The 14546-nt window shown below is 39.9% G+C and overlaps 2 protein-coding genes across 3 annotated transcripts in view; one reads left to right on the top strand and one right to left on the bottom strand.

Annotated features, from left to right (window-relative positions):
• Nucleotides 1-14456, bottom strand: part of ALPK2 (alpha-kinase 2) — a 48976-nt gene extending 34520 nt beyond the window's left edge. The window contains exons 1-4 of one of the 2 annotated variants that reach the window (XM_009323053.1): nt 14379-14456; nt 13475-13509; nt 11720-11773; nt 1573-3265 (exon numbers count right to left, since the gene is read on the bottom strand). In XM_009323053.1, the coding sequence (XP_009321328.1) occupies nt 1573-2940 (1368 nt within the window). In that variant the 5' untranslated portion in view covers nt 2941-3265; nt 11720-11773; nt 13475-13509; nt 14379-14456. Of the gene's footprint in view, nt 1-1572; nt 3266-11719; nt 11925-13474; nt 13510-14378 lie in introns of those variants that run through there. The other variant, XM_009323052.1, reaches the window with a different exon arrangement.
• Nucleotides 14457-14475: 19 nt separating this feature from the next.
• Nucleotides 14476-14546, top strand: part of MALT1 (mucosa associated lymphoid tissue lymphoma translocation gene 1) — a 38543-nt gene continuing 38472 nt past the window's right edge. The window contains exon 1 of the mRNA XM_009323109.1: nt 14476-14531. Coding sequence (XP_009321384.1) covers nt 14476-14531 — 56 coding nt within the window. The remainder of the gene's footprint in view (nt 14532-14546) is intronic.

Here is a 14546-nt window from a genome sequence, read left to right as displayed (position 1 = left end):
TTTCTGGCTTACTATATGGGACGTGGGAGAAGCTGTCCACATTTTACTTGTGCTATAAAGAGTAGTTTCCAGATGGGATGCTTTCGTTTGGCTCATTTTCAAGACCACATAATTTTGAACCTACACCTAAATTTCATCTTCATTCATGCGTGTTTAAAACCAGGGGTTTGGTTTGTGCTCATCTCTAGACCTTTTGTGTACACTGATACTTCTTTCCTACTTAATTTTTATCTAATGTAAAGTTTTGGTCATGGACACACAAACAGAAGAAATACATACTGACTGCAGGTAGCAACAGTCTAACCAGCCAATCTGAAATTTGGCCATGGCACTTACAGTAATGTAACAGCTGCTCCTTGCTAAGACGGTTCCGGGATTTAAATTATTGTACTGCACTTGGAAAAAAATGAAACAATGCCTCTTGCAAACCATGGTAATACATACTGTCAAGAAATTCTCAGTAGGTTAATTTCAATAGGGGGGTATTCCCCATCATAAGAACATTATGTTCTGCTAAAATGATTGGAATTTTAAGTACTATAAAAACAGAGAAACTTATGGATGTTTTTCAGGCAGAAGAATTCAAGTGATTTTTGACTGCTAAAGACACCCCAGTGGTGAGATTAAAGTCAGTCTACTACCCAGAACTGGGATACATTTTTACTGAAACGATATAGATGAAGAAAAGCATGTGGAACTGGAAAAAGCTTGTGTTTATTTGTCATAAATGTTTTTTTTCTGTGCAACTAGCTGTGCACTTTCAAATCAGTAAAGTTGGTGATAACAAGATTATTCATGATTTAATACTTTATATATATATTTATGTACCTTCAGTCTTTACTATGTGAAATAAAAAGTATGATCCAATTCTCCCACTTATGAAAACTGGTGGAGCATCATATCAGTCTGTACAACTATACTGATTTCCCTAGTTGATTTCCTACCAACAGACATAAAATATGCAAGTACACAGAGACTACTACTTTGGGGTTTTATTTTTAACTGGTTTTTACATTTCAACTGGAATATCTGACTCTTTCACTGTTTTATTTTTAAAAAGCAAAGCTCCATTCACCTCCGTAACATGAACTCTCTGGATTAAATTCCCCTCCTTGTTATAAATTCAGAGCAAACCCCTATTGATTTGTTTTAGATTTCCAGCACCATAAGCAGATGACAATTTTGTTCTTTGAGTATAAACTGAAAAGAAAGTAAATCACAACATTCTCTGCTCACAATAAGTATTTGAGAAACTTTCTGGACTGAAAGAAACATTACTTTGATAAGACCTGTGCAATAGCCTACATATCGGATTTCCCTATCCAGCTGTCCAGAGTCCCATTAGTGCCTCTTACTATTATCAGTCTCACTCTATAATTAGAACAGCTTATGGTTTATTTGGGCCTTTTTCAAAACCAGATTTCCTTCCCAGCCGTAGCTGTCATTCAGAAGTTCATGAATAGTATCTTTCAAAGTAATTTAAATTTTACATTATTTTGTGACAAACAGGAATAAAATGCATTCAAATCAGCAGAGCAGCTCTTTCTATTAAATGATAAACACTTTACTTACCCTGGGTGAGATGTTTTCATTTGGCATCTGATTTTGCTCAGACAGGCCCCAAGTCCTTTTCCTTTCCCAATGACACTCTTTATCAGCCTCTTCTGTATGACACAAACCAGCCTGCATTTGCAAGCTTTCTGTCTCCTCGGGGATTTGTGTTGAAATGACACCTTCCTGACTGGGAAACAGAGCACTGGATTCCCTGACCTCTGCTGCAGTCTGGAAAGATTGTCCTATATTACTTACGTATCTGCAAAGCTCTTTAGGGTTTAACAACTTTAAAAGGTTTCTTCTTAGATTTTCTGTTAAGGTACAGACAGCATGCCTTGCATTTTCCTCCGGCAAATTTCTTCCCCCCTCCTCTAGCAGCAATGAGCTTTCACCCAGCAAGTCCTTGTCCATAATGTTTTCTGTCATTGTCTCTGAAGCCTGATTTGTCAAAGAAGCACCTATGCCATTAGTAGAGGAGTCCGCTTTGGCACGTACATTATCCTTGTTCTTTGATTTGTCAGTTGAGAAATCTGCAGCTGAGTGGCCACTTCCATTATTTTCTTCTTCAGTTCTGGGATGGTCATCTTCAATGTCTGCAGATGCAACAGGCACGTTATACTTTTCTTTGTCTTTCAAACTGGTACTTTTATCTCGGTGGTGTCCAACAGTGAGAGTCATCTCTGTCTGCAAAGTTGACCGGCTGTACATAGAGGGGTCTCTCCTTACATTTACTCCGTTGAATTTTGAGTGATGACCACAGAAGCCAATGGTGGTATCCATAGGCGTAGTGTTATCTGACACTTGGAACAGACAAGGCATTTCACTGAGGAAGTAAGCACACCCATCACAATCCTTACTCAGTTTTAAATCATCTTCATCATCACTTTCTAATAAAAACTGTAATTTCTTTTTCCAGATTTCATTTTCATGCACTGTCAGCACATCTGAACAGTCAAAATCCTCTAGGTTATCACCAGAAAAGTCATCACTTACACTTGGAATTTCCTCTGCATAAATCTCCAGAATAGTGGCAGAATTTTCAGAATCATCTTTTACAAAATAATTGTGATTTACTATGGGAGTATCTGCCTGCTCACTGAATAGGGTATTCATGTTTAGAGTCTTTTTACATGCCTGGACATCTGCCAGAGACTGACCAGATACAGAGTCTTCCGTGTTAAGGCAACAGTTGTCTGTATTATAAGTGATTACTTTTGAAGGGCAGGAATGTACCTGTCCACTGCAGTATTTCTCTGCTTTTCCAGTCGTGACACTGACCATACTGTTAAAATTAATTAGGTCATCACCATTCTCTGAAAAATCCCTTAAGCAGGAAGTATTTTCCTGGGTTTTAAATGTATTTTTTACATCCATCTTGTCTTCCATGTCAGGCAACTGTCTGTGGGATTTCTAAAACGGGGACAATATTTCTGCTTTTCTGAGCTTCTCAAGCAGCAAACCACTGATTTTTGAAGAGTTGGAATCTGGCGAAATTAACATGGGGTCACCCTCATAGGGGTAATTCTTGTGTTGTGCAAAATGTTTCTGGTTCTGCTCGTTTTACCCTGAAGTCCCCCACATTGTCATTTAGGTCAACAACAAATACTGGGGAAGTTTTGTTTTTTCTATCTGATTTCAGTTCAAGAAAAGTTGAACAGCAGGTCATTCTAGCTGTCAAACTGTTTCCAGGTGCAGATCTTGCTCTGTGCACCTGCAAATAAAAGAAATCTGAAGTTTAAAATTACTTCTAAAATGGGTATACATATTTTCTAAAAGGTGGTCAATTGACACATAGCTGCAAGCATTTTCAAAAAAGAGAAATCATTATTTTAAAATCAAGATCAAACATTATAACCCAGCTATCTATGCAATGACACTTAATGGCAACACATTGTAACTGTCTGGAGTGATTTGTGCTAGAAAAACAAATTCTTAAGCATGCCTGCAGATACACACAGCAGCACAAAATAGGCTTCAGCACATGTCGCTTAGACATTTCTAAATGCAAATAGTAATCTGCAGACAATGTAAATTTTCACATGTGCATGATTTCTACAGGTACCAAGTACCTGCTATTTTGGTAGTCACACTGGCACAACAGTAGGCTATTCCTTGAATTGGCATCAATTGACATAAATTCCAAAATCTGTTTGTAGAAATACCTGGAACAATCAGTCTGTTTAGATTTTATAGGGCTATTTCTGTTCAAAGCAATTCTATTGTATTTTGGCTTGATATTTGTAATTTCTGTGGTGCGAGAACAATGAAACGAGGCCGGTTAGCTTCAATTTCCTGTTCATACTGAGTCTTCTAGCTGTGTTGTCGCAAAATGGTGTGGCAATGCAGAACTTACATAAAAACAAAGTGAAATACACCAAAAGGCTTCCATTAGCTCAATCCAAAGAAATATGGAATCATCTCTCTTATTTAAAAAAAAACTTGTTTCCTAAGCATTCCCCAATCTTAGGATTTTGGATACTTGAGATGTTTTTGTATACTACTAGAGGCACTCTGGGTCATTCTTCACCAGAGAGTACCCACACTAATCACAGCAGGACTCTTCCACAATCCAGGGATCCAAAAAGGAAAACAGATAAAGTAGCAGAACTGAGTTTCAAGTAAATTTGAACTCATGAAGGATGCCAGACTAAAAGCTCTGAAAAATAGTGACCTATTTTTATTCACAGAACTGGTACGACATGAAGAACAGAAGGAAAATCTTTCTTGCCATCCTGCTAATCTGATGAAGCAATTCAAAGACACCTCTATTCATTCTCCTTTTCCTTCTCTCTGCTTCTCCCATTGTGACCTTTTTAGCTAATGTCTCTCTCCTGGCTGCAAGACCACCAGCCACTAGCACGCTCACACAGCAACCTTTCCCAACGCCCTTTCAAGCACTTTATAGCGCCCTATCTGCTCTCTGCAGGGCCACAAGCAGAGCAGTCATTGGACCTGTCAGCACCGAGCTTCATGTCACAGTCCACTGCAGGCAGGACTGATCAAAGTCAGTTAGTAAGAAAATATGTGGGAGCTAGATTAGAGCTTAATGGCTAAATAGCAAGGGGCTTGCATGGCTTGCTTGGAATCTGCCTCTCGTGTAAAGAGCACAAAGCAGCTAGGTATATTTTCATTTCCTTCGGGCAAACCCTGCACAGACACCTTTTCCACAGAGTCACCTGGGAGGAGAAAAGCAGGAACAGAAGGTCGTTAAGGGGAAGGATACTAGAAGGGACAATGTTAGGTTGTGTGATAAACAGTTTGTCTCCATACACATGAAGGAGTGCAGAGGAACAACAGCTGATGGGGGAACCAGACCAGCACCCTCTCCCAGCATACAACATATATGTGTGTTGTATACACGTGTATATGTGCCTACTAAGTACACATGCTCAGCCTCACTGGTTGGACTTGTGGGCATGGAGCTGCAGCAGCCTTGCCATAAGGCTGCTGGCTTCAGCACCTCCTAACAGGCAACCCAGATCAGCACAGGGCCTCTGGAGTGCATGAAGGGATCAGAGGAGCGGAGAGAAGTTCAGTGTTTGTGATATGAGAAGGGGGAGCGGGAGGAGGCAGTGAAAAGGCAGCAGAGAGGCAACATGCTTTGTCAATTCAGCCTTGGAATAAATTGGCAAAGGTCTAGCACACAAGAAAGTGGAGGCCAACAGGAAAGGATGGTTTGAAGAGCAAGCCTGATGTGCCACAAAGGTATATTGTCAGCTCAGAGGTGTAGCTAGGAAGTTGCCAGAAGACACAGAAGATGATAAAACAGCTTTAAAGTAGTGCAAGTCAGCCTGGTCACAGTGGCTTGGCTAGAGATGCTTTGCAGCATGAAACTAAGAGGGGGAAACATGCACTGCTGTATACAGTGCTGCTGACATACAGATGGTTTCAGGTTATCCACACAGGAGGTACAGGGCAGGAAGCTGGTATGCAGGCTTCCTCAGACTACCACCTTTGAGCCTGAAGAGCAGTCTAGTTCAAAATCCCTTGTAATAGGGGCGTCCCTGCTGAAGATGACAAGAAGAGGATATTGAGAGGATATTAGAGCATATTGTGGTGGTTTTAAATAATTCGGACACCTGTTGACTGGCCCTGGGCCAATACTGTACACTTGCTTCATGCAGGCCTTTGAACTACAGTCTCGACCATGCGTCCAACAAGAGCCTAGAGAAAAAAGGCATCAGATCCCATTATCTTCAGCCTTTCAGATCTCTGATCACATTTTGCTTTCCATTTCAACTCTAAAAAATATAAATATTTAACAGAAAAAAAAAAGGAGCAGTAGAGATTAATCTTTTCCTCATCTGTTTTATTACAGTGCCATGGAATTACCCCCCAGCATTCACCCATCTCCTCTTAAATATGTATTTCCCTGTTGCATTCTTTCAAATCTGCTTTGATCTTTGCTTTCAGAAGACCAGATGCCTCTCTCCTCTTTTTTGGAGGGTATAAGTTATTTTAAAAGCATGGTAATTTTCCCAGCTGAAAAAAGCCTTGGGAACATTTTTTTAATGCAGATTGACTCATGAATACTCCTTACTAAAGCAATTGTACTATACAGTTATCATTATCTTAATTCAGCTGCATTTTGACATTGAGGGGAAAAGAGCTGTCAGATTAGATTGCTGTGCATTTTGTCAGATCCAATGGAAATTAAAGCAAAATAATGTTCCATGAGGAAAACTGCAATAAATGCTGGTTTTCCACCCAAGATAGAGAGACATTATTTTTCTAAAATCTGGGGAGAAAATACAAGATATTATATTAAACCATAATTTCAATTCTTTAATTTAGATAGAAATTGGAAAGAGAACTGTTCGTATAATACCCTCTCAGCTCCTCAAGAAAACTTGTGATAGAAGATGCATAATGAAATTCACCACGGAAAGATGAATGGGAGATCATGATAACTGACTATCAGCTATTGACTAGTAAGTAACCTGAAAATAAGCTCAATTCCTAATAAACTGGGTTTAGAAAATTGAAAAGAAGACAAGAGAACATTTAAATGTTTAAGGGTGTTCTGGCTGCTTGTCTCAAATCTTGTTCTGGAAACCAATGATGCTACTTGCTGAATTCAGGTACTAGACAGGAGGACAGTGAAGCAGAGCCATGTAAGAGAACTTAACACCACCAGGTTTTAGCAGGTAACGGTAAGAAAGGTACCTATTTTGGTTATCTAATGACCTGTAAACATATTTTCCATTTCTTACTGATCAGAACAGTGGCAATTGTTGGGCAATTTTTATGGTACAACTTGAGGTGAATTAAACACGTTTGTGCTTAAATAAAATAAAAAAATATTTAATGAACAATGCATTGGGCAGAGTCCTACCACCATAAGCGGTTCTACAGGGAGTCTGCAAAGATCGTCAGGAGCCCATTCCTTACACAGACTGGCACCAGCACCAATCCATGAGCGGTTGCATGGGCGCCTCAGCCCTGCCATGGGTCCCGTCCCCCAGCCCAGCTCTGCTGCCCAAAGGTGGCCCCTGAGCGCTCACATTGCAGGATGGCTACAAGACAATACTGTGGCTGTTTATCATCTGCGAACTTTACTCTCTTGCAGGGAGTCCTTCTGTCCCTGCCATCCCTGTTTTCAGCCAGCTTAACCCCTTCTGCAGTTGGGCCTTCTTGCCCTCCATGACAGATCATTCCTCAGTCACAAATTACCACTGCTGAGCAGCTACAATGTGAATTTCTCCTTCACTATCCCTGGACATGTTGGCTTCCCCTTTCCCCTTCCTCCACCCATCTCTCAGGTCTGTCTCCGCTTCCACGAAGAAAACTGCACGCGTATCACCAGGGTCTGATGTTGCCTAAGCTTAATGCCCTAGGAACTAAGGATAAGGGAAAACAAAGCTGGCAGCAGCATGAAAATGTTAACCTCAGAACTGTGGTTGGATATGATTTATGAGAAATAAAGAATTGATGAAAACCTGGAATGGTCAGATTAACAAGGCAGCAACAGGCAGTAAAGACATTTGTCGATCCTTCACCAAAATCCCTTTATGGCAGGAAATAATCAAAGCGTTTGTGAAAAACAATCAGTTTCAAATAATATTATGCAAAAGAATGACTAGGAAAAGCATCAAAATGGCTAAAACAATCACTCAACATTTCTCTAAGGAAAATATATAATAAAACAAATTCAAGTAAATTTTCAGAAAAAATGCTTTTTTATTTAAAATTCATACTTCTTCATAATTCCATTCTGGTTTTGAAAAACTTGTTAATAGTGAAAAAATTGTCTGAAATTCCAATTCTAAATAAAAATTTTGATTGTTCAAACTTATTTTCATTAAAATGCCAACATTTTTCCCAATTTGAAACATATTTTTAAAATAAAAAATGTTCAATATTTGATCATTTATTCCAATTGAGACCAAAACATTTTTGAAAAATTATACTTTAACATGGAAGGAACAATGTTTAAATGAGTTTAATTTTTAGTAATAGCCATTTTGCAGGTGGTTTTGGACCCAAAGCCGCTTCTAATGATTTCAGAAGGAACTGTGGGCTTAATCCTAATGTCAGCAAAAAAATTTTTAACTGACAAAAATATACAAATTTGATTAAACTTAAAAAGTGGCCATTAATTTTCCTCTTGCGTCACATTTTTTGTCTACTTTATTTAGTTATAACCAAAATTTAAATCTTCCTTTGTAAGCAATTTTACGTTCACAGAAGTTATTTCTACAGAAAGCTTATGCATTTTACATGAGCAGGAGGAAATCTGTGTCTTTCTGTGGCATTCATTTCCTCTAGAGTCGGTGGAAAAAATTCCCTTTACTACCTCTCTGAAGTTTTTTTCTCTTATTTACTATTTATTCATCATGTAATCTCTGTTCTCTGTACAGTCCTGCTCAGCCCACGCCCTTATTCAATAGGATTTATTCCTATCTTTCAGATGCATTTGCTCCTCCCCCTCTTTCACAGGACCTGTCACTCTATACCCATGTATTGTCTCTCTCCTTATCATTAGGCACCAGCATTTTGGGTCAGGGACCATTCTGCATATTCAAATGCTGCCTGGCACAACGGGCACCTGATCTATGCCTAGACCTTGTATAGTACTGCAGTACAATTAATGTATGTAAACATGCTTTGACAACCAAAGCATTGTCTAGGTACGTTAAAAGCTCCACATCAGCGCATAAATACCCCTGTATGGCTGTATGCGTTCTGCAAATGCCCTGCTTTACACCCACATCAGCGCAAAGGAGTGGGAAAGAAGAACCTGCATTAGCCCACACAAAGGGTTATCTTAGCTACACACACAGGAGGAATGAAACTGATAATCCTCCTATGTTTCATATTAAGAAATATCCTTCCATCAACTAATATTTTGGTCTCTTTATACCAAGTTGACACTGGGTCTGGGGTACCTGAAAACACAAGAAAAATGGATAGCTACATAATGTGTGTTTGTAATAGCCTTAGATCACACAGACCATGTCTTCAGTAACTTATCTGCCACTGTCCACACTTGCGGAGCCACACAAAATCTGGCAGATCCCTTTTGTTTATCCGGTCAAGGATTAACTTTCATTGAACTTCTACACACAAAGCTACAAATGTGTAAGTCCATCTGCAATGCAGATATAGGTTTTTATAGTCCATTCCTATGAATAATATAAAATCTGTGGTTGAATCATTGAGTATTTCCTGCTGTTGTTTCTGCAAAAGGATTATAACCAATAGTCTACTCCCCAGTAATTCTCTGTGTTAATCAAAAATCCGAGGATGTATTTCTGAAGGTTCTGTGCATCAGGTAAGAACATGAAAATCTCCTTTTTCAGTTTCCATAAAAATAAATCTCTAAATCACCAGCCACTACAATAAAGAAGAAACCTTGAAAACATAAAAAATAGATGTTCTAAAACGAAAAGAAAAATAGAGAGGCGTATCTATTTGTATTTTTTTTAAGCTACGTGATTTTCAAGCCAAAGCTCATTGATTTCTTGAGTCCTGATGTGGTTTTTGAACACTACTTGATGACAGGCGAAGTGGTAGCTCCCTCAGACACATCACTATTAGTTCAGCAATTCAACAATTCAAGCACTGCAGTTCAGAGCAGATTTGTGTTCTTAAGAGACTTCTGTGCACCTTTCAAGGGGGACGGGAGAGAGAATCAGAAGAGTAAAAGTGCGAAAACTCATGCCAGCGGGGGGGAGTGAGCGAGTGGCTGTGCGGTGCTTAGTTGCCAGCTGGGGTTAAACCATGACAGTAGCAATCATATTACTTGGTTCAAAGTGTTTGCTGCCTTTTTTGTATATTTACTTAATTAAACATCAAGAAATGCAGTTAGTTTTCTAATAACAAAGTAGATGCCAATTCCTAGTATATACTTCAGCAGTTTTTTATGGAAAAAAAACAAAACCAAAACAAACAACAAAAAAAAAACAGTAGATGACTCTACAGCACCAGTTTGATCCAAAGTCTCTCTTCCGAGCAACTTGGTTTTAGGCCCAGGTCCTAAAGCAGGTATTTTACCTCTACCCTGTGTGGAATTCTCCTGGCTTCAAAGAAGCCATTCAGATTTGCACATTTTACAGAAACAGGTAAAAGTCCTTCACGATGAAGTCAGTTACAGTATAGGTTCTGGATTAAAAACCATCCTGCAAAGCACGGGAATTTGAGCAGATTAGCCCCTACAGACATGTTGGATGTTCTTATTTCTCTAAATGTAAAATTGTAGAATGGTTTAGGTTGGAAGGGGCCTTTAAAGATCATATTGCAAAGACTATTTTAAATCTGATAGACAGATTAGTAAATCTGATAGACAGCTGAAATCAAAGCTTTTATTAAAAGTTTTCCTGTAAAAGTTTCATCAAGACTGGCATGTTTCTGTGAATCTTTTTTTTTTTCCACACATCCATCGGTACTGATGGTATGAAATTCCACATGAAATTTGTGATCCGCTTTCCTCCACTCCTAGTCTGTACAAGCTTTCCAAAGTGATTGTACCAGACAGCCATAAAAACGTTTTCCAAAAGTGTTGTGATCATGCCTACATTCTTAAATGTTGTTACCCTGTAAAAGTTAAAATCTCCAAGACAACAGAAACTGGAATTCTAGAATTCAATTATAACTTTGTGAACTCTGTTCACAATAGGGCTATAGTAAGTATTTATACAGCAGTTTGCTTACTATAGAGTCTAACATTTGATGGGGTAAGAGTAGTGAGAACCTATGCACACAAGGATTTACAATGACTGCATTTTCTGTTTGTTTCTGTGTCTCACAGTAGTTCCGCCTGACTCAGTTCTGTCTGGAATTCCTAATGCTGGAACACAAACAATAACTATAACCATATTATTCTTCTATAAATCCTTCAAGACACTGCAGTCAAATCAAACATTTAAAGCAGTATACTTGTCAAAGAGCATGTAATGTCAGAAATCAAACTAGCAAAATACTGTATTATCTAAGCCAGTTATCATATATCGATTGTATTAACAGCTATAATTCGTTGGCTATATGTAAGAAGAATAAATGACTGGCTCTCTAACAAAGACCTTAATATAGAGTAATTAAAATAAGCAATCACAGCACAATTCTTAACACTAAGCTGTCTTAATCTATTTTTAACATTTGCCAAGCATCTGACACTGTCAGCATGAGCAATTCATGCATCTAGCCTGATAATCATCTACATGCTACCAAGTGACCAGATTTTTTCTCAGGAATGGAGGAAATTTTTACCTAATGAGTATTAGGTCATGCAATATATATTTAGAAAGAATAAAATGCATATTTCGGGATACCTAGTATCACTTACACATTCTTTAGAGAAGGAAGCTTGCTTTTGCATGATTTTTGCAATTTCGTTTGTCTTGCTGAAACTCAGTGGAAATAGTACCAGAGTGTAATTTCAGAAACATTTAGCAGAAGTCTAAATGCAACGTTTTAAAAAAAAATAAATCTATCAAAATGAGCAAAAATGACTATACTTTAGCAGAAGCAAATAACAAATCATATTTCCTGTTCAGTAACAGTATAAATCACTATATTCATGTAGTGCATTAAGAATAAAGTAACGCGCTCTTCTTCATTTATCTTTTATGATACACATTCTATTTGCACACAGGAGAAAAAAAATAGACAAGTAATTTTAAAAGTATAAACAATTTGACCTCTCAAACCATAAATGCGCACTTACCCTTGAGTGCTCCTTCTTTAAGTTCTAGAAGTGGGCCCAGCCTGTGGTTTGACTCTGTGTTACAAGACAAAAGACATTTAATTTATGCATGCTGTTTCAGAGCTGAGAAGCTAGGTGAAAGCTTCAGTGTTGTTTTGCTAGTGTGACCTTAGTATAGTGAGTCTGATCACAGAACAGTTTGACTTTTAAGAGAGACTATTTCATTACATGCAGCAGATGGCTCTTCCTGGGAAAACCTCAGCCAGAGAGAGAAAGAGAGAGAGAGAGAGAGTTGGCAGTGATGAGAGGGTACATCCTACCTCCATAGAAGTCCACAGGAATTTCCTCATGGCCTTGAGAGAGAGGAAGTGTTGGCCTTAGCTTTTCATAATAAAGCACTGGGTTGTTTTTTAAAGCACATGCTTACGTGTGCTTAACTGCTTTGCTAGGCACGTTGGGAATTTCTTACTTGCTTGAAGTTAAGCACACAAAAGTTCTGCTGAACATGAGAAAACCTGCAATCCCTAACAAGTACGTTGAGGAAACCAAAGGGGCGCCAAAAAGGACTGTCGTGGTTTAACCTCAGTTGGCAACTGAGCACCACACAGCCGCTCGCTCACTCCCCCCCCCCCCCCGCAGTGGGATGGGGGAGAGAATCGGAAGGATAAAAGTGAGAAAACTCATGGGTTGAGATAAAAACAGTTTAATAGGTAAAGCAAAAGCCGCGCACGCAAGCAAAGCAAAACAAAGGAATTAATTCACCACTTCCCATGGGCAGGCAGGTGTTCAGCCATCTCCAGGAAAGCAGGGCTCCCTCACACTAACGGTTACTTGGGAAGACAAATGCCACCACTCCAAACATCCCCCCCTTCCTTCTTCTTCCCCCAGCTTTATATACTGAGCATGATGTCACATGGTATGGAATATCCCTTTGGCCAGTTGGGGTCAGCTGTCCTGGCTGTGCCCCCTCCCAGCTTCTTGTGCCCCTCCAGCCTTCTCAGTCGGTAGAGCATGGGAAGCTGAAAAGTCCTTGGCTAGTGTAAGCACTACCTAGCAACAACTAAAACATCGGTGTGTTATCAACATTGTTCTCGTCCTAAATCCAAAACACAGCACTGTACCAGCTACTAGGAAGGAAATTAACTCTATCCCTGCTGAAACCAGGACAACTTTTAACAATCACTACACAAAAATTCACTTAACGATTCACATTCCTCAAAGACAAATAAGTGAATCCTGAAGTAAAGCGTTCCCACTCCTGCTACCCAAGAAGCCAAGTCTCACACAGGAAGAACTTGAATGAATTGCACAAATTGCTCTGAGCTCAAGGGGTCTAGAAAAGGCTGAAAAGCAAGTTTTGTGCCAAGTTTTTTCTTGAGCATTTTGCTGAAAGCACAGCTAAAACTGGTTATGAGATACTATGGTACTAAATACTTCTTGCTCCCAGTGGTATCTAGACCCAGATAGGAAACTGGTGTGTGTTCAGCAATAAATATAGCTCCTACAACCACCCTCATTCAGGAATAGCAGCAGAGATATCTGTGTGTCATATAATAGCCTAATAGACAAAATAATCCCCAAAGAAATGAGAGACCAGGATTTAAAACCATATTCAACCTGAGGTAATTTAACTGTTTGACATTGTAGGAAGACATCCAATAAGCACAGACCATAGGCTGAGGTGGGTGAAATGCACCTGCCTGATTTTCTACCAGCTACATCATACACAGCTGTGGATAACTACATATCATCAGGAAGCCAAATTCACTGTCTTACCTGTATCAATTTTGCAATGCAGATTGGTTTTGCACCTAAATTAGGAGAAATAAACTATTGGTTAATGATGCAGGAAAAAGCCACTCAATGCAATTTCTTCAAGTTAAGTCTAACTAAGTGGCTTGTTTTTCAGAGATTCTGGACCCCACAGAAGTCAGGAGAGATGCTATGCTGTCATCGTCTCTGCAGGCAGATGTTTATCTCCAAGCAGACATAAACCCGTTTTGACTAGTGCAATGCAACCCATGAGACAACAGGCTCTACTGAACAGCAATGCTTATTAGTTTGGTCTCCATTCTGTGCTACTGCAGCCATCTGACTTCCAGCTTGCTCACTGGGAAGGCAAGGCAAGCTTGCAGTCACATGAAAGAATACTGCAGAAATACAGGCAGCCACATTTGAATGCTTGATCACTGATTAAAAATGTTAGTAAAATTACTTTCTAAGGCACTTTCAGTCCTCTTTGAGCAAGTTGTAATTCCAGAGAGATGAGAATTCCTCTTAGACACTAGCCACACTCACCTGTCCATTAGCAGTGATGGAGAGCAGTTGTGGAAAATTCTCTCCTTGGGACTCTTCCCAAGCAGTACCTCTTCTCCCTCACTAAAAGACATGTAAGGCACCCGACACCTTATGTGTCACAAAGACGAGTCCATGGCTGTGTTGGCTGCAGTTAGATAAAGCTGTTTCTCCTCAAAGCCAGACCCCTGCTCTCACTGTTGTATGATTTTTGCCTGGTTTATCCCCGCACCCAACTCCTCTCCCTCTCACAGGAGAGCTGCTCCTGGCTCTCAGGCCATATCTGACCTTCTCAGCACCAGCCGCCCACACTGGCAACAGGTCTCGGCCTCAAAGTCAGACACTCAACTTTCCCATTTCAAAGTGGGTAAACCAAATCCCTGACCGGTTCCCTCGCGCTGTCAGCAGCGCCAGGGCGCGCACTCCCGGGCCGAGGGAAGACCTTCCCTTTCCGAAGGGCCACAGGCCTCCCAGGCACGGACATGGCGAGGGTCCTCTCAGGGGAAGGGCGGAGGCGGGAAGCCGCGCGGCGCGCGAGGCAACAGCTTGTGCC

Source organism: Pygoscelis adeliae, unplaced genomic scaffold (genome assembly GCF_000699105.1).
Source record: "Pygoscelis adeliae isolate BGI_AS28 unplaced genomic scaffold, ASM69910v1 Scaffold174, whole genome shotgun sequence".
In the NCBI taxonomy this organism is placed as follows: Eukaryota; Metazoa; Chordata; class Aves; order Sphenisciformes; family Spheniscidae; genus Pygoscelis; species Pygoscelis adeliae.
Note: the sequence above shows the minus strand (reverse complement) of the source record. Positions and strands in the feature narration are given on the sequence as shown.